The sequence below is a fragment of the Catharus ustulatus genome, chromosome 1 (assembly GCF_009819885.2).
Source record: "Catharus ustulatus isolate bCatUst1 chromosome 1, bCatUst1.pri.v2, whole genome shotgun sequence".
Classification (NCBI taxonomy): Eukaryota; Metazoa; Chordata; class Aves; order Passeriformes; family Turdidae; genus Catharus; species Catharus ustulatus.
In genome coordinates this window covers 63,139,292-63,162,865 of record NC_046221.1, presented here as the reverse complement: position 1 = coordinate 63,162,865, position 23,574 = coordinate 63,139,292, and the positions used below count along the sequence as shown (strand labels likewise).

Below are 23,574 nucleotides of genomic sequence, written 5' to 3'. Positions count from 1 at the left end.
GCCCATGGTTGTAAACCTGCTTCCTCACTTATTCCTGCCCTTCTTAGGAGCTTCTACCTCATGCCTGTATCCCTAACTAATCCCTTGTTTCCTGCAAGGGTGAGGTCCAGTGGAGTCTCTCTCCCTCTCAGCCTCCTGGAAGCCAACTCAAAGCAATAACCTTCAGAAACTTTCTGTGCAGCTTTTGCCCTGTTCTCTTGCCCTCCAGTATGTATTGGGGTGTCTTAAATCCACCATGAGGACCAGGGCTGTTATTAGGAGGCTCCTTCCAGTTACCTGAAATCTTTATCTGTTTCTTATGACTTGCTGCTCTCCACACATCAATCATTCCCTTCCAGAACTGCAGTTCTCAGACATTTCACGCAACTTTCTTATTTGCTTGCATTTTTCTTCCCTACAGTAACAGCAATAAATTACCATTTTTACAGCAAGAGATACTTGCTGGTTACAAAATCTTGTGGAATTTAGAGCAAGTCGGCAAACATTGATCAATTTCCTCTTTCCTCTGGCAAGGGGAGTCAAACCCAGGGAATGCTGAATTTACAGCCTGTTTAAACTTTCCAACTGAACCCACCCTGTTCTTAAGAAACCAAGGCCCCTTTAGTCTCAACTGATCAGACTAGTTGGCATAAATAGAGAACAGGTGCACCTTACGTAAATAGAGAACAGGTGCATCTTACTTATACTGACTTACATGTTGGCTTTTAAGTAATTAACTTATTTTTCTAATTATCAGGATTCTTAGAACAGAATACCTTATCTGCTTTATCCTGCTGCACATCATGGTCTAAAACCACTATCATCCCTTCTCAAATTCCCTGCCCCTCTCATGTTTTAAAAGCACTATAAAAATTAACTCAACACTTACATCTGTAATGCCACTGTGCATTAGTAGCATGAAACTCATGAAGCAGGCCTAATTTTATTGATGGATGAGCTTACGTTCCCCACTTAAAGCTTATGGCCTTTGGATACCAGAGGGTCTACTAGTACTGGTCTGCTAACTTCTTCCAGCGAATCACCAGAGGTCAGAAGTGAAGATCACTGTAACACTATTCCACCAAGTCCAGATTTACTCTTTTTTACACTTTCAAGGAAACCTCACAGTGCCCTAAAAGGAACTTTACTACTTATCATCTGTTGAAAAAAAAAGTCCTTTAGTAATTCACCTGCTTCTTAAGACAATCCTATCCACTTCAACCTCTTCGACGCGGTAACACGACTGTAAGTCATAGCAGAATTGCAACATTACAGAGCAATAACCACAGATTTTAAAATATTTGAAAACTAAAATGACCACACTCTCTGCTTCCTGAAGGGCAAACATACCTCTTTTTGCAAAGCATCTTCAGGTTGTGCAAGTGGAACAGCTGCTTCCCTTTCAAGTGTCTTCCCAGGGAGTGGTGTAATCTCCGGAAGGGATGACCTCTCTGTGGAGTGTTCATTGACGGAAGTCAGTTCAGAGCTGTTTTTATTCAGAAGGCTTTCCACCTTCCCAGCCTCCCCCTTCTTTTCAGCAAAATCTTCCTGGTTATCTCCATCATCACCTGTGGAAGTGTTGAAGCCATTTTCACCTGCCACCATCAGGCCCCAGTCAGCATAATCCATACTGTCCTTCTGTGGGTGTTTGATGCCCACCTGAAAGGGGTCCTGCTCCAACTCTTTATAATCATCAATGTATTCAGGTATCTCCTCAAGGCTGGGATCTTTTCCAAGCAAAGACAGCTTCTTCAGGCTACTCACTTCCTCTGACGGGTCATTCTGGAGTCCCACAGAGTGGACCATGCTTGGGATCACTTGCCCAAACCCTAGTAGTGAGGCTGGCCTCTGAGAAGGCCTCAGCACAAAGGTAATGTAGGACTTTACAGTTTCAATTTTTTTAGGTTCACAATTGTCCTTGTGTTGGCAGTTCACGATGTAACAGCGCCGTTCAAACATCCAGGACAAGTCACAACCAGAGAGGTCACAACACGCTGCGATGCAGTCGGACACTGACAGAGCGTGAGGAACCCGCATAATTTTAGTGGTTTCTAAGTTGGGAGATATTACTGCACCTGAGTACGTGGCTCCTTCTCTGCACTGCTCACAACTGGAACCTGTAACAACATCACCAACATAAGGCACAGCACTACAACCAAGCCATAATATAGTTTACTGTGACCATAAACTGCTTACAAGAGAGAGACAGGTAGTATCCTATTTAAAAAAGCTAATTTCATTTCACTAACATCACCACTAACTTTTAAAAGCATGTCCCTTTGCAGTAATATTTGTACTTTGGAGGATTTTTCAGTGTAGGGCCTTGACATATTTTGCAGAAGTACCTTTTATTCCTGTGCTACATATTCAAATACATAGAGATAAAAGCAAGTTGCCAATACTTAAAAACAAGAACAGAGCAGAGAATACAAAAAAAAAAAAAAAAAGGGGTACCTCCATTACTTCCACAGCATGCCCCTACTGGGATCTTTAAGAATATGTTTTAAAACAAAACTCAAGTAAGATGCTGTAGCACATCATTGCTTCACTTGAGGGAGAAGAGAGCAAAACTCTAAATAGGAGAAAGATTTATCATCTCATCCAAATGTCATGAAGAGTTCCTCAGGACAACACACTGGTCTTAATATAAAACCTGGACCAATTTCTCAAACTTTTGCTGCTTTACCCACAAGTTCATATGAAAACCCAAGAGCTTCCTCCAGTATGGAGCTCCTTCCTTCATTTGCAGTAGAGCTGCAATATTTTAATGTGACATAAGAATTATTTTCATAGCACATTACAGACTGAGTGTGAAATAGTCAAAAAAAGCATGAATCAACATATGATACATTCCAGTCAGTTTTTAACATTTTTTCTAGGTTTTTTCCCTTGTTATAACTGCTCTTCACAATTCCTCTCCCTAAAATCTGATTATGTTCCACACAAGTTGAGTAAAACCAGAAAATGATTCTCTCTGGTTTATAACTGGACTCGCTAACTCAATGAATAAAAACAAACATGCCCCCATTGTGGAGCTAATGCAGGAATGGAAGACAAAGGTGATTTTGCTTGCTTTTTAGCTCATTATTCACAACAGTATAGGTCAGGAAAAATGAAATCAAGGAGCAGGAATAGGCTGGCAATAGGGGTTAGTAGGTATGAATATGAGATGTAGAGATTCTCCAACACATGCAGTGTGTCCAGCATCACATTACAGTTCCTACCACCTCATCTGGGCTGAACTGCAGCACACTCCTTCACAATACGTGGTCTCAATACAACTATCAAAATATATGTGGGGAATCAAACTACCTAGGAAGAATGTAAAGCCTGCAAAGTAGGTTAGTTCAACACAAAAAAAAACCCCAAATTAAACAAACAAAAAGAAATTGCACCACATACATACTGAAGGCTAGAGTGGACAAGATGGTATGATGGTTTTGCAGAGCTGGCTGTGTGGGGTAAGGAAAAAAATGAAATGAAAACAAATGTTAAAGAAGGCTGATGACATGCAAATAGGTGTAGCTGAATGATAGAGAGCTTCAAGTACCATTTTCCTGCTGCAGCTACTCCTTCACACAGAGTAGGATGCTGACAACTGTTCCACTCCACACTTTCAGTGAAAAAAATCTATCCAGGGAAACATGCACCTAAAACAACCTATCCTGTTCTTACACAGTCCAGACAAGAAGTGTCCTTGTCTGTACTCAGAAGATGCTCAAGATCTCTGCATTTATTTTTTTTCTGTTACACTGCATATAAACATTTCCTCTACATTCCCTTTTACCTGCAAGAACATAAGTCCCTGGCAGAGACTTGGAACTGTCATCACAAGTCTTTCCTTTAAGTTGTCTGCACAATTTAGAACAGGGGAGCCAGAAAAATTCTGGGTTAAAATGAAGTATAGGAGTCAGGCATCCCATTCAACCATTCTGTCTTTTTGCAACTCATATGCATTTAGTTAATCCTATAAATCAGTAGAGAGATGAGAAACAGGCCTTTAAAAAGGGAAAACAGAAACATGACTGTGCAAATGTGTTATATTAGGTCAGCAACAAATCATTACAGTGAATACTTTAGAAAGAACTTTATTAATGTGGGCCAAAAGCTCCTTTGATGGCTGTTTTCATAGTGAAGAGTGTGTTAAAAAAATAAGACTAAAGGTTTCACTACTTAGTTGTTCAGAACAGGATTACCAATAGCTCTTGTTTTAAAGACAGGCCTACACAACTGGGATGCTGCACAGCTCTAACCTAAGGCCAGACTTAAAGTCCTCAATCAGCTTCAAATCTCACTCTGCCACTTTCAGTTTGACATATCAGTTATCACACTGCAGAGTCAACATCCCTCAAAATTCATGGCACATCTTTAGCCATAGAGAGAAGACTGATTCCCTTCATTAAAAGCAAAAACCCTATGGAACATGAGTCAATAGCCTAAAACTTCTGCAAGCTAAGTGTTTCCCTTCCTCTTAGCTGCACCCTGTTACATCTCCACTAGGACAACACTGACATATCCAGAGACCTAATGAGGGAAGTTGGTTACAGTAAAAAAAAACCCCAACCTATATCTCCCACCAAAATCCTGACAGTCACAGTGTGGAATACAGTTCCATTTTAAAGATATTCCTTCCTTCAATGAGGGAACATCCACACATCTTTGGGCTTCACACTTCTGCTCCTTCACATCTTGAGAGTATGAGTCCATTGATGTCAAGAGCCCATCAGGAACACAGCTGTCCCCCTGTCGCAGTTGGCTGGAGATCTTTCCTCAACTGGACATGGAAACCTAAGAGTTGCTCTCCTCCATGCTCACACAGTCATGAGCACTTGAATGACTTGGTGGCAAGTATTCTTCAGTCAGAAGCAAATTGTGATGGTGTACTAACATGGAGGCATCACAGTTCATCACCCTAGCAGGAAGCCCTGCACGGGCAGAACTACCCACTCTGTTTGCTTTCACTAACAGCAAGCACTGTAAGAAAAAGTAGAAAGAAGGGGCAAGAGGAAATGTACAGTAATAGAGAAAAGCTCAGACCTTGCACCAAGTCATATTTGACTAGAATCCCATTACCTTTTGCTGGCAGCGTGGCACTGAGAGCCCAAAAAGCACATTACTCTCACAGTCTAAAAGCCTCAGAACTACCTGAGCATGGAGGATCCTATAGCAGTTTGCTACAGCAGGAGTAGGATTGTCCCTGGTTTTTTGCCATATGCTCCATCCACTTCCTTTTAGAGAAAACAAGTTCTATTCTGGTTTTAGGCTTTGTGGTTTTTTCTAAATCTATCCAAGTAACTTTTACTTCATTTGGTGAATTTTGAGATGAAAGACAGTGTATCAGTAAAAAATAAAGTTTCATTTTTTCCTACTACCATAATAACATACTGAAACAATTTTGATACGGTTCTGGAAGCAAAATTAAAATAAGTTTTTATTTTTAGTGACAGTCATCTAAGAGGAGAAATTAAAACTCTAAATTTCAAGCTAGAGAGAATTTCCACAGCACAGCTATAAACCCCTGCAAAGCACACTTCATATCATAAATGATGAAAAAGGCTTATACTCCAACAGCTTTGGTAATGCCCTACAGAAGGTACTGTCTTGGAAACCAAAAAAGCAGTATCACTGACATCTGAACATTTCAATATCTGAAATGTCACTGCATTGGTTCCTCTAGCAGTAGCGAACACCTCTGCACATTAAAGCGTTTTCATTCTTTTACTACAGGCTGCCCTGAGGTTGTTTGGACCCTGAGGTCTCTCAAGTCTTTAAACACAGATACTTATGTGACAACAAAGTACCCTTTTGGCTGTTGGTGCTGACTGAGGAACAAACAGATTTAAAAAATGCTCAGTTACATAAAAGCAAACCTCAACACAAGCTGTCAACAGTAATCTAGTTACATCAGCAAATAATGATCTGCAAAGCCTTTATGGTCATTACAGCAGTTTTCACACTTCTTTTGTCCAGGATCTGTCAAGGCATCATAATTAGTTCAGTGGGTCTGATGATCCTTTCCAAGTACTGTTTTCATTCCATGAATTGTCATCATCCCTATTTGTTGCTGATAAATCAACTAAGTGCTATTTAAAAAGAAGGAAAAAAAAAAGAAAAAAGAAAAATAAATAAGAAGGGTAGATGCACAGCTGCAACTATTTTGTCCCTCCACAAGGAAACATCAGACCACTTCCAACAGAGATATGGACAATGTGAACTAACCTGGCACACGGCATAACTCACTATAATCTCAAAGATTGTAATCAAGCACTACACCATCTTGTATGTCTGGAAAGACCTGTGTGAACCAGGACACTAGAACATCTAGGCATGGTAGTACAAGTAACAAAGAATGCACCACTACCTCAGGGCAGTGATTCCACTGTCATTTCAAAGGCACACCTACATCTTAAAGTGTCCCTTGACATTCCTGGCCTGGGCTTCACATGTTAGACATGTGGGAAGAAAAGGGTATTAATATTTTTCAAAGTCCAAGATCAGTAGTAGTGAAATATGCTGAAAATGGAGGGCTTGTAATGCATTTAGAAACACCTTCTGCTAGAGTAAGGAAAAGGACATTTGTGAAAGCTATCATAGAATCTGGGAAGTCATATAATCTACATGTGGACTTGAAAACAGGAGACTAGATAGCACAACACCTGCAACTACCTGGTAATCACTGTTTATATTTTTGTTGGAGTGGTTAATCTCAAACCAAAGCACACAACACACACACACAATATGACAAAACAGAGAGTCAGTCACGAGAACACTATACATAATATTTGCAGAAATGCATTTTAACAGCAGTATTTGCAAGGTCTGCTTCAAATGCCAAATCGGAATATGCTTGCTCAAGATGAGAGCTAGACTTAATTGATTCCAAGACACTGGGTTCCCAGTTGCAAAGTAAACTCATGTTTCTGTGCTGGAAAACAGTATCTCCCCCCTCTCATAGAGAAAAAATAAATTGATGTATTTGCAAAAAAACCCTAATTAATGGCCAGAATAATTGAAATGTATTTCAATATAGGCTACTTTCATCAATGAATGGATTCAAAAAAGTGAAATGAGATTATAAGCACGCTAAGGAAGGTCTATATGGATAAATTAGGAGCTGCATCCACATTTTGGAAATCAATCACCCAAAATGCATGAGATGTTGAGTGATGGAGGCATGGTACACACCCATACCTATTGCTACACTCCACTAAAGCCTCCTGAGAGGCATGAACATTAGTCAGTGATGCATATCTGTATCAATTAGGTTTATGTGGCAAATCTTGATAGCTGGGGGCAGGGGAAATGGACTGCGGGAATGTCATTGTGAGAAGATACCAGAAAACGCCCCATGTCAGGACAGAACCTGACAAGACTGACTCAAAACTGGCAAATGCTGAGCCAGGGAGGGTGGCAAAAAGTCTGGCACAACCACAGCAGGCAGGACAGAGGAGTAAGAAAATGTGAGAAAAGTGATTCTGTATACAGGAAGGTCAGTGAAGAAGGGGTAGGAAGTGCTCCAGGGCCAGTGCAGGGACTCCCCTGCAGCTGTGGTGAAAATCATGGTCAAGCACATTGTCATGCTGCAGTCCACGGAGATCCAGTGAAGCACACCTGCAGCTCATGGAGGACCCCACCCCAAAGCAGGTGGGTAAACCCTGAAGGAAGTTGTGAACCCTTGAAAAACCCAGGCTGGAGCAAGCTCCTGGCCTGAACTGCAATCCCATGCAGAGGAGTCCACATGGAAACACATCTTCCAGCAGGACCTGTGACCCCGCACGGGATCCACACTGGACCAGCCTGTTCCTAACGGACTTTCATGTGAAAAGGACCCATATGGTGTAGCTTTTGAAGAATTTGAGTCTATAAGAAAGACCCCATGCTGGAGCAGGAAAAGGGTGTGAGGAGAAAGGACCAACAGAGAGGAAGTATTATGAGCTAATTGCAATCCTCATTCCTTGACTCTCTGAGCTGCTCAGGGGAAGAAGAAAGAAGAATTGGGAGTAAAGTTGAATATACAAAGATGGGAGAAGTGAGGGCAGATGTTTTTATGGTAGATCTTACTTCCCATTATCGTGCTCTCCTTAATCGACAATAAATTAAATAAACTTCACTAAGTCAAGTCTCCTCTCTTCTTGACTGTAACTGGTACATGACCTCCCTGTCTCGATCTCAGTCCATGGAGCTTTTAATCTTATTTTTCTCTCCCATCTTGCTGAGAAACGGAAGTGATAGAGTGACTTGATGTGTGCCTGGCAGCCAGCAAAGGTCAAACCACACATTCATTAAAAGCAGTAAAACACTATGAGTCAAAAACTGTCATGGACAAAATAAGACTAAATAAACATCACCTGTACAGGACAGAGTAGCCCACCTCAATTTCTTTTAATGAACCGGAACATATTCTTTATTATCCTTTCAACATTATTCATCAGTGAGGCTGTTTCTCTCTTCTCTTAGTGATGGAATGTCAAGCCTTTCTTTCCTATATTAAGTCAGTCTTCTCATTATCTTAAATTAAAGCAAGTATTGAGGTAACTTGGTGTTTTTTTAAGAAAAGGTAGCCTTTAAAAGCACAAGCTCATGTGCATAAAAAAAACTGCAGAATGAACATCTAGCAAATTCCTGATTCTTAGCCAATTCACCTCAAAACCTGCACTAAAAAGAAGTCTTTCTGACTTAGAAGAGATGAGCTTTTGCTGATACCTTGTAGCACACATATCCTGGAAATTAGCAGGAACCCCCCCAGTTTAATTAAATATTAATTGTATTAAAAATACTGCAAAATATTGAGATGTAAATAAATACTAACATTTTTACTAAAATAAAACCTATGAGCTATTATATTATCCTCTAAACACTGTAAGCTGGTAGCTGAGATACAGGTAGAGGCTTGAAACACAGCCAGTATTTTGAGAGGAATGGTCTTGCTCTCAGACAAGTCAAGAGAGCATAGGAAATTTCCCACTAAAAACAGATAACTTCCTATGTGTATGTGGAAGATGTTCTAATCTGCTAACAATTAACTGTACTACCAAAAGCATGAAACTGTGACAATCTCTACAGGCGAATTTCAGTATTTACTGCACATTACTGTCTTCTGTTTAAGTTGCTGTGTGCTTTTTTTCTAAAGATACTGGCATAGACCCTACAGCAGGTTACTCCGTATTTCATAGGAGCAGATTTTATTCAAAAAGGCATACTTGTTCACTACAGCAACAAAAAACTCAGCTCCATGTTCTCTTCAAAAAGCTTAGCACTATGAGATCCTCATGGTGATCTTGATGACTACCTCGAACTATCTACGAGCTCAGACACAGTTAATGCCTGTCCCTCTCAGCTGTAGGCTAATATGCATCCCCTTTCATCCAACTTTTCCAAATTCAGCAGTCAATTTAAGCCTTAGTACATTATGCAAGTCTCTCCCTTGTTAAACAGTCCATTCTGTTTATACTAAAAGAGACAAAAATCAAATAATGGTGCATTATTTTCTCAATTTCTGCTAATATGGATACTACCAGTACCACCACAGACAGAACTCAAACTACATTTTTTTAAGGGAAAAAACCCTACTTCTTCATATATTTTTCTTCAGTTACCATATCAAAACTACCTGCATCAGATTAAGGCTCTCTCTGACAGAGGCAGCATCATTCTTCATCTGTCTGGTTATGAAAATAAATTACCTATTCCTGTGGCTGAAGCAGAAACTTTCAGGATTTCCTGCGTTTTTTGAAAGGATTGATATGTTTGTAGAGAGTATCATGAAGTGAGAGATGTGAACAAGTGCACTCAAGCTACCCATATATGAACCACCTTATGATAATTCAGAACAAAAATGTAGCTCAGAAGGCAAGCAACACATTATTCTTCAATTGCTCTCCTGCAAGAGAAAAATGAGGAAAACTGAACCTTCCCACCACCCACTCCTTCCCCATGCATCTCCCCTAAAACAGCCTGCTGAAATTGGCTTCAAACATCTACTCACAACTGCCTTCCTCCACTGCAACTTAGGAAGCTGTAACTTACCAAAGCTTTTTGCACTGAGGAGTCACAAGATTTCCTAGCTTTTACCTTATTAATATTTATTTCACAGCTGTATACACACTCAAGAAGCATTTAATTCACTTGTTCTGTCTGGATGACTCAGACACAGAAGAAGTAAACTCCTACCTGTTATTGTCCATAGGAACAGGCAGAGAACACCAGGTCTAAATGCCATGCTGCACCAGGAAGGCAATGACTACTGCTTTTCCGGCCGGTCGTGAGGAAATTATTGGTCTCAATGCTGGGTTTTTTTCTAATATTGTTTAGTGCCCTGCTGTGGCCATCAAGCACTGAAACAGACAGCACAGGAAAAAATAGGTCAGATGTGAGCATTAATTAGAATGTCACAGTAAAAGACAATAGACAGGTGACATGCAGGCTTTATCATTACTTCCAGACTTCTTGATGGATGACATAATAGATCAGGCACGCTGAAGATACAGAACCAGTTACCCACCTGGAAATCTCTTTCTCTAGAGATACAAAAACACCCCAGAAATATTTGCACTCTTGGGCTCCAGTACCTCAAACCCCACAAATACTCTGTGTGCAGTTACCCAGATCCTGGTTTAGCTGCGACTTTAAACTAGCAGGTACTTTTAACTGAGGACTGACAGACAGCATTTTCCATGCTAAAATCCATGCAGTGTTAAGTCAGCTTTTGAGGCAGTGCTCAAACTATTCTTTTCCAGCTATCAAGGCAATGCTTGCAGATACTACTCCATTATTTCTAGGGAGACATTCTTTGTCAGGACACTAAATTCTAAAAGTAAGGTATCCTAAGCAACAAATAGATGTAAGGAATGAATAGCTCAAAGCAACATTACTCATGCAAGACTCATGCAAGGAAAAAACTAGTTTAGCCAAACTCCCCCCACACAAAGGATCATAAATGGATGCTTGACCAAGAAACACTTCTGTAAATGAAAACACAGGTAGTGTTTTTTTTTTTTCAGTGGACAGCCCTCCTCAAGGCAGAGTATCACATGTTCATTACATGACTTTCATATTTCAGCTGCCTATATCTCCATATGATAGAAGTGCTGCTAACTGGCTGCTCTTGGCAGGTTCCTTGACACACATAATTTTATTTGATGAAAGATCATCTAGGTCTTTTCCCTTGCAAAAGGAAAAGTAAGTTACCTAGACAAGCCAGGGCTGACTGTTCTAGAATAGAAACCCTAGCAGCTCAGCAGTTGGACTTTTGCTCTCTGAGAAGGGATCCTTTATAGGTGGCATGTCTCTAAATCACACGAACAACTGGATCCTGATCTGCAACTCGCACTTCTGTGACTGACCACAGCTTTTCCAAAACAAGACATGTATTTATCTCAAGACAAAAGGGACCAGATGTTTGTTTTAGATGTTAGCAGTTCTATCAACAGCTGAGCGGATTAACTGACGGAGTAAATGTTTAGTTCATTAAACAGTGTGGCTGCCTTCCTGAGGAAGCCAGACCAGCATGAGCCAAGTGAACAGGTGGCTTAAGCTGATACAGAGTATAAGAACTAAAATAACTAACAAGTTTCAAAGACAGCAATGGGCCTCAGCTAGCTTCAACCCACACTTTCCACCCCAGTGACAGAGGGCACCCAGTGTTGTGATGCCGGGATTATACACCAGTCATGGGAATCATATTGGTATAGAGATAGAATTGTATATTATCACTGCTACATTTTGCCAAGTATAATGGATATATGCAGTGTGATTTTGGTATACTTTATATTGCTTCACTAAATGAGAAATTACATGTCACAATATCTCCAAATAATTAAATCTGATATTAGACATTGCATGCTCTACACGTGGAGCATCTAAATGAGCCTGGTCAAAGAACACTGACAATTTCTCCTCAAGCCTGTAGTACAAGCATTAACTTTGCTCAAAACACAATCAAAATGACTACAGAACATGACTTGAGCAAGGACTGTTCCAAGTACAAAAAGATAAGGCTTTGGGCAAGGTCCCCATAAAACACAGAGATACTACTAGTAAATTTCCAAAAGCCTGATACTTGACTTCTGTGAACTTTTTTCTATGCAACATAAAACAAAATCCCCTTCCTAAGGCAGCTGCCTTAGTGAAGAGTAAGCTGGTCTTCCAATCTATTCCTATGCTGCACAGTTAGAAAAATTATCTCTGATCACAAAAAACAAATAAAAAAATCAAACACACAATACCATATGGCTTCTAAGATTATGTTATTTTAATATCTGTAATTAAATGTTCTCTCAGGAAGCAATTCCTCACATTATACACATAGATTTGCTCCTCTGTAACAACTTTAGTAAAGCTTGACCTGAGAGACAGCAAAAGATTTTCTGAATGCTTCCAGGTATACTTCTATGATACAAAATTTTCAGCAACAGGGCCATTTTTTGCCGTCTTGCATTACCGAATTGCTCTTCTGTCCTTCCATCAATTATAAACTGAATTGGTTTTGTAGCAGACAAAAAGACCAAAAGTTCTTATTTTTTTAAGTCAAGTCATTCTAAATGTTCCACTTATGCAGCCACTGAAAGAGCAGTGTCAGGGTACAGGACCACTGGCAACAGAAGAGAAATGAACACTTTTGCACAAGAGGGAAAGAGTCAGCCCTGAAGGTCCAACAGCATGGAGCCTTGTCTTCTGATTTCATTGTAAAGATGAAGCAAGCTGAATTGTTTAATTCCACACTGAAATGAACTATGGAGATTAACACAACCCATCCACAGAATGGCTGAGGTTAGAAGGGACTTCTGGAAGTCACCTTGTCTACTCCCTGCAGCTCAAGTGGGCAGCCTGGAGCTGGCTCCCAAGCACCATGTCCAGACAGATCCAAGGATGGAGACTCCATAGCTTTCCTGGACAATCTGCCAGTATATGGTCACCCTCACCATGAGAAAGTCTATTAATCCAGATCTCAGTTACGCACACAGGGTTCTCCAGCTGAAAAGAGATGATTTCTTAAGCCTTTCCTTAAGCTGAATCCAGCAGCATACACTTGCTCATGCACATTTATTCTAACACATTACTCAAAGTGATTCTTTTTATTTGGTGTTTTATTTCAGAACATTCAAACTAAACCAGAGAGATGTACAGAGCATGCAATTTTTATAGACTTCATCTTTCAATGGTTTTTGAAATGTTCCTGTGGCTTTTGAGAAAAAAATCAGAGGAACAGAAGGACCATATGTTCCTACTAAATATTTCCAGCTTATTAGCACAAACCCCCAAATACATCATCCTTGAGGGACAGAAGAGATATTAGGGTAAGACCACAATTTCACATACAGCCTTTTTCTTATTTCTATGGAAATCCTTCTAGACTTAGAAACGTTGTTAGCCACAAAAAAAGCATCATTTGCAGAAGTTACTACTGCAGATCAAGGTTTCAGAGGTATTGTGCATTTGCTGTAACCTTCACCCATTCCCAGAAACAGACAAATGGACCATTCACCTAAGAGAGACTTTTAGTTCTTTAGCCTAAGGAAAAACACATCAGGCTTGGTATCAGAACATCACGAGGTCAAGATTAACCACAACCACAGGCAGAAAAATAATTTGTTTACTTTACAGGCCTTTTCCTCCGCAAGGCCAACTTTATAATCTCACTGTCACTAAAAAGAGACAAGTAGCAGCTTCTCTTTCCTATAGAATAGCTCCCTGAGGAGTCCACATGATTACTTTTAGCAACACTAAGAAAAACACTGAGAGATGGTGCAAATGATCCAGACTTTTTCAACATTACTTGTCCAAGGTTCAGGAAAAAAAAATCTTGAAGCACATGGTCATGGATTTGTTTTTGTTTGGTGTTTGTTTGTTGCTGTTTTGTTTTGTTTGTTTTTTATATTTATGTTAAGAAAACACAACTTAGCAAAGCTACAAAATACCAGACTTTTGACCACATGTACAATCTTCATTGAATCCTGATGGGAGACACCATGTGAGGATGCAGGGAATGCACAAAAGCAGCACTGTGTCCTCCCATGCTCCTTTGTGGCTTCACATCTATTGATGTTTAATTTCCACATAATAAAAGAGCTCACATTCACTGCAACACTAGCTTGTGCTCCCTGATACTAGGATCAAGCCCAGACACAAAGCACACCCAGTCACAATTCAGTGCACAGCTTCTGACCCACAGATGAGAACAAAGCTACCAGACACTGCACGCCTTCCTAAATTGTTAAAACAGTAAACAGAGCTGCAGTGTGTGCATGTAATGCTCCTCTTACTTTCCCCATGATACTTTTCTGTTCCACACAAGTGCAAGTTTCATCACACAAACACAAGACACAGTAAAATTTAAGGTGGCCAGCCCTGAGATCCCACCAGTTAAAAATAACTAAGGCCATGAGATTAATTTGCTAGCTGAATCTCTATCCTTCACATAGAACACAAAGACTTATTTTTATAACAATACAAGCAGACAGCATTGCTGGTAATTACTTTGGCATTTCTTGGCTCTTCAGAGTTCAAGTCTGACTTGTACTCTTAGCTAGAAGTGGGATGGTAGTCTTGAGCAGCAGGTATGGTGAAAACAGAGATGCATTATACATATATTGCCTTACTTTGAAAACTGTATTTTTCTGTTCCAGCTGGCAGCTTTTGGCAGTGCTCCAACCAACAGGATAAGGAAAAATTCTGAACTGATCCTTCTAAACAAGCACTTCGACTTCAAGATCTTTTATACATATGTGGTTGCTAATCAGGACTACAACATCTTTTCATGGATAACACATGAAGTACAACAGACTTCCAAGGTAAGGAATTACCTTCATACTCCTCCTCTCCTCCACCCCAAATCTCACTCTGCATTTTGGTTCATCTTCACTTTAATGCAGACTAAAGTAATCTTCTCCCATTGAGAGAGAAAGGGGTCAGCCAAGCAGAACTATATTGCCACTTCCTACACATAATTAGGCCAGGGCCATTAGCAGAAAGAACGTGTACAGACTGAATTACCTGTGTCTGGGAATACATTCAAATCCTTCAGCTGCAAAACTGCAAATAGAGCATAAAGGAGTATGCTGGTGCTCCACAAGAGATGTAGCAGAATCTCTGCATGCCAACAAAATCAGAGATAAGGACAAACGGTGTCATGAAGCCAGTCAGAGAGCACTACCAGGCAGCAGAAACTTCCAGGAGAACGAGGGCCCTGAAAACACTGGGCCCAGCCACACTGGCAACTGTGGGAAAGGCAGGTAGGAGCTCCTTGCCTCCTTTGCCCTTCTGGTTATTGGCACAGCTAACGAACATTCTGGGAAAAAAAAAAAACAAACAGGCTTTTTTGTATTTAAAAAATATAAAGCAGACTGGCTGAGTAAATGAACATATAACCACACCTAATGAAAGTGTCTATACACATACATACACACACACACACACATTTGTCAGCATTTCTATTAAATGTTATGCAAGACAATCCTTCAGGAAATCCACCTCTCATGAAGAATTCAAATTTCACGATTATAAGCCGTACCTTTTTGACTAAAATTTTGGTCTGAACCCAGAAGTGCGGCTTATAATCAGGTGTGGCTTATATATGGACAAAGAACGAAAAGCTGCTGTTTTAGTTTGGAGGACAGGTGTCTGCTGAGAAAGGCAGGAACTTCTCTTTGAAATGGAGAATGTAAACCCCCTCCCTCCAAATTATTATAATTTTGAAATCAAGGGGCTTTCAGGCAAAGATATGGGAATTAGGAATAACAGTTCTTTTCTAGGGAAATTAAAATAGAAATACAGTACTACAAAGAAACAAACTCCAAACCCTGACAAAGTCAGAGTACAACCTGACACCCGTCAGGCAGGGTGTTGGCAGCAGTTTGACTAAACGGTGGTTGCATCCTCCTGCAGTGACAGATGTGATTCAGTTGAAGCAGTGCTCCTGCAGAAGGTGCAGTTTCCTTCTGGAGTTCCAGTGGTGATGTGGAGAAATCCAGTTTTCCTCTGGAGTCCAATGGAGAAAGGGGCTCCCATAGTGTCCCAAAACCTCTGTTTTTATCTTGGTAAGAAATGTTGGGCTCTTCCCCCTGGCTGGAGCAACTTCCAATGGGATGCAGTAATTTTATCAGTCCCACAGTGGGACTCAATGGGCCATTAGCAGAAAATGACTCGCTGGAGGAAGGATGGGTTGTGAAAAGATAAAGAACAATGCCCTGCCTGGTTTCAATGGATGGCCCATTAGTAGATAATATCTCCCATGGAGATAAGGATCACTGTCCCCACCCTCAACAGAGGGTGATAGAATAGATACCTTTTATCACACTGTACTGTAACCCAAGACAGTTGCCGACACCCGGACGTGTGGCTTATAAGCAGGTGCAGCCTGTAATCGTGAAATTACTGTATTATTTTATCAGTTATGGTACCTGCATTATTACCTGAGACAGTTACTTAATAGCTGAGCATTTACATTGTATAAATACTGCAGAAGGAAAGAAAATTAAACTTCTTGCCAGTAGCATTTGTCCCTAGTAACAGAGAGAAAAACTCAGGAGATGTGCAGACACTAGGACTTCTAACAGTAACACATGCTATATGAAGACACATCATCAAAACAGCCACAAGTTAGGCATCTAAATAAAGGAGATAATTTTCAAGCCCTTCAGCAGATGTGGAAGACATTGCAGAGTCATCAATGCTTACTACCTGTGCAATGTCACCTTCCTCTCACACAATTTTCTAACTATAGGTACCTATACTCAAAAACAAAACCATGACTTCTGATGGAATGTTATTGCAGCTGTAGGACATAGCTTAATCGCAAATGTCTCTCTGCTTTATTAAGAAGGTCTCCTGCAGGTCTTAGTGAAGGCTGATATTAGACTGGTATTACATCCCAACTCCAAATCAATTTCCTCAGTCAGGTCCAGGGCACAAACAACAAGTTAATGGTGATAAAACAACAAATTGAATAGCTGAATATAATCTGCCATGTTAAGTTGGACTGGATACGTGCTCCACTAGCTCCATTGGTAACCACAGCTCTGTCAACTACTGAGTGACACCAAACAGCCAGATAAAGAGAAAAGAACAGTGTTACATAGAAAGAACAGTTTTATTCTACAAGATTTCAGCAGCCTTCATTTCAACTGCTGTGGAGAGTGCAAAAAACAGTGGAAATCCTAAAGGTGAGAGAGTTAGCAGGGTCATATGGGGTCGAGAGCTATTGACAAGGAAGGAAATAATATTTTAAAGCCACCAATGAATGGTGGAACTGCTCTGCTAAGATATAAAAACACTATAATTAGTGTCAGGATTGACATGTTTCAGGATTGTTACTACTTAATTTTTAGTACAAACATTTGTGTAGCCCTGGGGTCAGACAGCCCAGCAAGGAGGGAATGATAATCAAAAACTAACCCTTAGGAAAATTAGTAGCACAGAGTGAGATCACTAGACACCTGAGAGCCTTTCTCTCCCCACGACAGGCCAGACACATCAAAATATCTCCCTTCAGAAGGCAAACTGTTGGACAACTCCTCTCAACCGTTATACTCAGTCTCCATTTGTTTTCCATTTTCACAAGGACATAGAGGAGAGAAAACCGGTGAGGTAAACTTCAAATACTAAATGAAAATTAAGTGAGACGCATAAAGGGAGAGCTTCAAGGAACAAGATGGTATCTTGTGCATTCCACAGCACAGAGGCAAGACCTTGTGTGATCCTCTGGATTTTCATCCAGCCTATCACTATCATTAGCCTGCCATGAAGAGTAGTTCAAAATCAATCAATCCATCTATCTATCTATCTATCTATCTATCTATCTATCTATCTATCTATCTATCTATCTATCTATTGTCTAGTATTTAACTACTTTTTTTTCCAACAGGAAAATAGGTCACAGAAGAAGACTATTCAATGGGTGTACGTAACACCAGTTTTGAGCTTTTGATGGAAAAAGCAGAAAGAGTTTAGCAAACTGCCTGCAAAAAAGACACAACTGCAGAGAATTCAGTTTGGAGAATCCAAATTTGCTACTGCCCAACTGCTGACTGAAGGCCTGTGTGACAAAGTCCTGCGGTTTCAGTCAACTGCCTTGTTCCTTCAAGTGCCATTCTGGCAGAAAGCAATCACATACAGCAAGCTGCACTGCACAGCAGGCTCCAGCTAGGTACTGAGGCATCCCTGTGCAGCAGAGAGACAATTTGCAAGTGCAGGTTGATGCTCCTGGAGAAACTTGAGGAAATTAAAAGGAGAGGTTGAAGAAAGATTCTCACATGGGTAGTTTAATCTGGCTCACATAATTGCACAGAATACAAGAATGTATTTATTTTGCACTTGCTCAAGGTCAAAAAGGACTATACAAAAACTACCAAAAGCTTTGCTATAGCATTGAGCTGAAACTAAGAGCAATTCTTTTCTACTTAGAGTCTACATACTAAAATTAAAAGGAAAAATTAATTAATTAGAATTCATTGTTGAATTCCAGTTCTTAGGATTTTGACAAATTTTCTTAAAGTGCCATTTCCTGAATTACAGGATTATTGAAAAAGTCTCAGTCTTCAGTAGGAAAAAAATCTCTCTCTACTGAAGAGAAAAATGCACAATTTAAACCCACAAGATTCATAGTTTTCATAGATTGGTCAAGACTTTAAATGCTGCCCTTTTAAAAAAAATTAAAATCATGGGACAAAGTCATGACCACATTTAAATCAGCGCTAGGATTTAGAAGATCTCTTTTATGATAACTTGAACTGTTGGAATTGTTATTACCGCTATTTAGTACCTAATACTTAAAAAAAAAAATTAAAGATGACTCTTCCTGTAACACAATCTCTACCTAGGCATCAATGCTAGTATTTGCAGACTGGAGGCCAAGTTTGCAAAGATACTATGGAGGAGCTCCGAACACTGATCTCGGAAGTGCTGAACATAGGGATGATCACACCTCAAAGGAAATTGCAGACACTTTCTATCTTTGAAATGTAGAGGACAGCTGTCACATAAAACATGAGGTTGTCTCAAAAAACCCAAGTTTATAATCTCAGAAAAAGCAACATTAGCTACAGAAAGAGTTGCAAAATCTTCTATGTTATTGTCCAGTGCAATTTGCTGCACTTAAATTAATGACTATGTTTTACTTTGACACTCTAGCTCTAATAGCACTCACAATGCAAACACTGTGGAGGAAGACAATTCCAACTACGACATTAAAATTTAAGTTTTACTGTAGAAGTTCTCTGTACCCACTCCCCTTACTTTCTGATTTATGGTCTTCAGATGATAACTACTACCTTCATTAATGAACAAAACAGTAATAGTAGAAGAAATAACAGTCTGACCCTTGAAGTCAAATGGATGCACTAGGATTTTAGGTAATGCTTTTTGCATCATGCTATGTTGTGATAAATTCAGACTTAGAAGTGCATCTAATTTATGAAAGTTTTCAAAGCTGTTCACAGATTGATTGCCAGAGACTGGATCAAGCAATGTAAGTATTAATGTCAATAAAGTTAATTTCTGAGATTAGAGTATTGACCACTCAGTGACTGCCCAAGATACAGTATCACACTCTGCAGGAAAAAAGCTCACGTAAGGGGCATGGCTACAACACCAGATAGCCAGAAAAGCACAAATCTTCCAGATGAAGTAAACTCTCTCCATTTGTCTTGCTATTTTAACACCTTCAAGAAAAGAGCTTTAGTCAATCGGATGCTGCAAATCCATTTCTAGACATGGGGAAGTCTTTTGACCCATATGATGATGTCAAGTTTTTATGTCCATTATTGTCTGTTCTCCTGATCTTGCCTGATTTTTTTCATTTATGTACCCTTTAAGCCATTCACTGATTTTCACCAGAGAAAAACAGATTACTAGAAGGTAATTAAGTTCTCATGACTTTTGTAAAATAAGCCAGGCCAGAGAAGGCAAAACTGCAATTTGAACATCTTTAGGCTCAAACCTCATACAATATGCCACCCAGTTTCCATAATTGAAAATGGTAGCCCATGATGGTGGCATGAAATCAGTCCAGTCTGTGGAAAGAAGAAGCCACATGGCAAAAATGCAGAGGTACAGGGAAAAGACAATGAAAAAAATCCAGTTTTGACCTCAAGACACAACTTTACAGAAATTTTCATTAACTCTGCTGTTCAGAAAATCACTTGCTTGGAATAAACAGCTAAAGCACATACACACACACACACTCCCTTAAGATGCAAACTTCTGGAGCCCTATCTCAGATAACCGAGCACATTTTATTTCTTAAAATCCGTATGTATTTCACTAGGGGAACTCCCTGCAACATATAAAACAGTTAATTGTGCAGAGGAGAGATTTATCAACGAAAATGCATCAGGACAGGAAGCAACCTTTGAACTGCCTCTTCACCAAGGTTAACTAGCTGAAAACTGGCATTAGACTAACAAAATTCATATCATCTCCAATTGAACTGACTCAATTCCAATCTGGTCAATACAAAGTCACATCATCCTGAAAAATACTCAGTGGTCATACCCTGGCATCATTCAGGAAGAGATTAGATGCTTAAATGGAAAAGCAACTATATCTGCTGTTAAATTAGATTTTAAATTTGTACCAGAAAGACACCTTGTGACAGAAATTGAAAGCTAACTGCCAGACAGAAGGAACGTTTTCTCCCCATGGGTACAATATCCATTACAATGGTTTTTGCTTTTTCCACGGTTTTGAAATTGGAGACTGCAGGATATGCAGCACTTGTTCACAGCTCTGCCTTTAATCACCAATTTTCCATTAAGGATATACATTTAGTACCTAGCATACTAACATACCAAAACCAGCATACATAACCTTTCCCACACACTTTCTTAAAGGAAAGATCTATAAGCCAAGTCCATACCACTGGTATGTGTGGAAGCCCACAGAAAGTTTTCTCCAACATTACAGAAGGTACAGCTGGAAAGGGTCAGAAATATTCCACCTGAAACAGATATCGCGTCTTTGCATATGGTTAGGACAGAGAATAAACTGGTTTTAAAGCATTTCTGATGAAGATTTCAGGTTCAGAAAACTGTTCATGGTAAGTCCTCCATCTCCACACCACTGAAATTAGCAGCCTGCTCAGAACAGCATCCAAAACCAACACGGTGAGAGGTCAACTCTGCAAAGCTGAACCAAACTACAGCCTCTCCAGGTCACCAAAACTTCACCACTTCGCGCAGTTCACTAAAATCGACAGAATTACAGCTCACTGATGCACAGCTAGTGAAGATGAAGCAGATTAATAGTTGTGTGTGTTCTCCGTGGAATGTGAAGTTTTCAGAACTGTTACAGAAGCACTCCTGCAGCCCTCCACCACAATAGTCCTCAAAGGAAATGGTGGGGAAAAGACTAAACTGGACAAGCAACCCTCATTCACAGCATCCTCCACAGATCACCATGACACAAATTATCTTAAATAATGTAAAATCCAGGCTATATGGCATTCTCCACTGCCTTGTGCTTAGGGGAAAAGCATCAGACCAAGAAGCTTGTACACGCCACTCTCACCTTTACCTGCACCACGCAGATCCACAAAATGCTGAGCAGCTCATCTCCCATCATGTAAGCTACCAAAATGAGTACAGACAGTATCACCCATTAACTCTGTATTATGCCAGGTTTTTAGAGATTCAGATCTGGTTAATGCAATTTCTAACTGTGAAATACCAATCACAACAGTCAAATCTTGTCAAACACAAGGATACTTACATGACACTTACATGAAATGAACAACTCTCAAAATTGTGTGGCTGAGGATCAATCTCCAACTACAAGATACTCCAAAGTCAAAAAGAGATAGCGAACCTACCCCAAAGAGTTTAATATATCAACTCCACTATCTTGCGATGCAGTGTGAGGAACATGAAGTGTTCCTACAGTATAAACAGATAAGGGAGGAACAGAGGGCAAAGCAGTTTGCATTTCATTTTGTTCCCTCGACTATCTGACTATTCTGCAATAGGCACACGAAGGGGGTCAGGAGAAGGATGGAAATGTTTCTGTATAGAAACCTTAATGCAGATAACACCCAAAACTGCAGTGATATAAAAATCACTCATAGCACTTTCTCCTGTTTAAGCTCTGTTCTACTGCTCAAAATGCAATCTAACAAAGCATTTCACATTAGCATCATTCTCAGCAGACACAAAAATACATGTCCAGGCTGTAACAAAAACACACTTTGGAAGAAGACTGGAGGGTAGCTTGGCAAGAGTAATATTCTTACATTCCTTGGATATATATACATATCAATATATACATAATACACACAGAAAAAAAACATAAAGCTGATCTCGAATCAGACATAGCTAAATGCACACGAACACCTAGGATATATCCTATCAAAACTGATCATTCATACATAAATACTTATTTTTCTACACGTACATAAATAAATACATCTATCTGCCAACTAAACACCAACGCACACACACGTTTCCCAAAGCACCCGCTGTTGTATCTCCCCACGCTCCCGGCCTAACAGGTCGCACGGAACACACACTTTGCAGACGGGGGAGTCGAGGAGTGAAGGAGAACTCCCTGCAAGACCGGCTGGCTCATCGCTGCCGCTGTCCCGCAGCCTTCCAGCCCGGCGTTCCCAGCCGTGCCACAGCTCCTTCCCGCGGAGCTCGGGCTGCCCAGAGAGGGCGGCTGCCCAGCGCTCGACTCAGGGAGCGCCTCACCCCTCGCCCCTTCCCCACCCTCGCCCAGGCCGCGGCGGCGATCCCATCCCGTGGCGATCCTACCTAGCGCAGGGCAGGAGCCGGCGCGGCCCCACCGCCGCTCCCTCGCTCCGTTCGGCGGGTGCCGGCCGCCGGGAGCGGGCGTGGGGCCGGGGCCGAGCGGGGCTGGGCAGGGCGGGAGGGGCCGCCGCCTCCTCCCCGCCGCCGCTGACTCAGGAGCAGGCGCCGTCCCTCCACGCCGCTCCCGAGGGGCGGCCGCCGCGTTCCGCGCAGGATCGCTGCCCACAGAGCCCGCCGGGCACGCACCCCCCCCCCGCCGCGGGAGCGGGCCGCACCTGTGGGCAGCCGCGGCTGCCCTGGGCACGGCAGGGGAGGGGTGGGAGGCGGCTCCCGGGCGGGGAGGTGCGGTCGGTCCAGCTCCATGGCAGGAGGGAGTGAGGGGGGGTTCCAGCCGGCAGCAAGCGGAGGAGGTGCCGCGTCTCCATCTTGAGGAGGGGGCGAGCGGCAGGCGCAGCCCCCTCGGCACGGGTCCCGCTCCCGCTGCTGTCCTCCCGCCGGCGGGACAGTGAGGGGGCCGTGGCACCTTCCACAGTACTGCACCGACAGGGTTTTTACTGCCCCGTGGAGGGAGAGCAGCGAGAGGTCTCCCAGGTCCGAGGCGAAGGGGGAAGGTGCTGAGCCAAGGCGCTGTAGCGGGAAGGCAGCCGAGCCCTCTGCCTCACACCACTTTGGGTACCAGCGTCCGAAAGGCGACCACGGCATTGCTGTTGGTCTGCCAAGGGGCCCCGAAGGTGGGATCCCACACCCAATCCCTGCCTGCGGCTCTCCCTGCTTTTGCCACCCGCGCAGCTTTTCGCTACTGTTCCCACGTGCAGTGATTTGGGGACCCTTGCTGCTGGTAGGGATGTCCCACGGTGGC

At 41.5% G+C, this 23,574-nt stretch overlaps 1 protein-coding gene across 3 annotated transcripts in view; it reads right to left on the bottom strand.

Annotated features, from left to right (window-relative positions):
• Nucleotides 1-22,807, bottom strand: part of LOC117003348 (dyslexia-associated protein KIAA0319-like) — a 56,968-nt gene extending 34,161 nt beyond the window's left edge. For 2 of the 3 annotated variants that reach the window (XM_033073230.1, XM_033073247.1), the window contains exons 1-4: nt 22,719-22,807; nt 14,971-15,265; nt 10,150-10,313; nt 1,330-2,096 (exon numbers count right to left, since the gene is read on the bottom strand). In XM_033073230.1, the coding sequence (XP_032929121.1) occupies nt 1,330-2,096; nt 10,150-10,198 (816 nt within the window). In that variant the 5' untranslated portion in view covers nt 10,199-10,313; nt 14,971-15,265; nt 22,719-22,807. The remainder of the gene's footprint in view (nt 1-1,329; nt 2,097-10,149; nt 10,314-14,970; nt 15,266-22,718) is intronic. The other variant, XM_033073240.1, reaches the window with a different exon arrangement.
• Nucleotides 22,808-23,574: the final 767 nt, after the last annotated feature.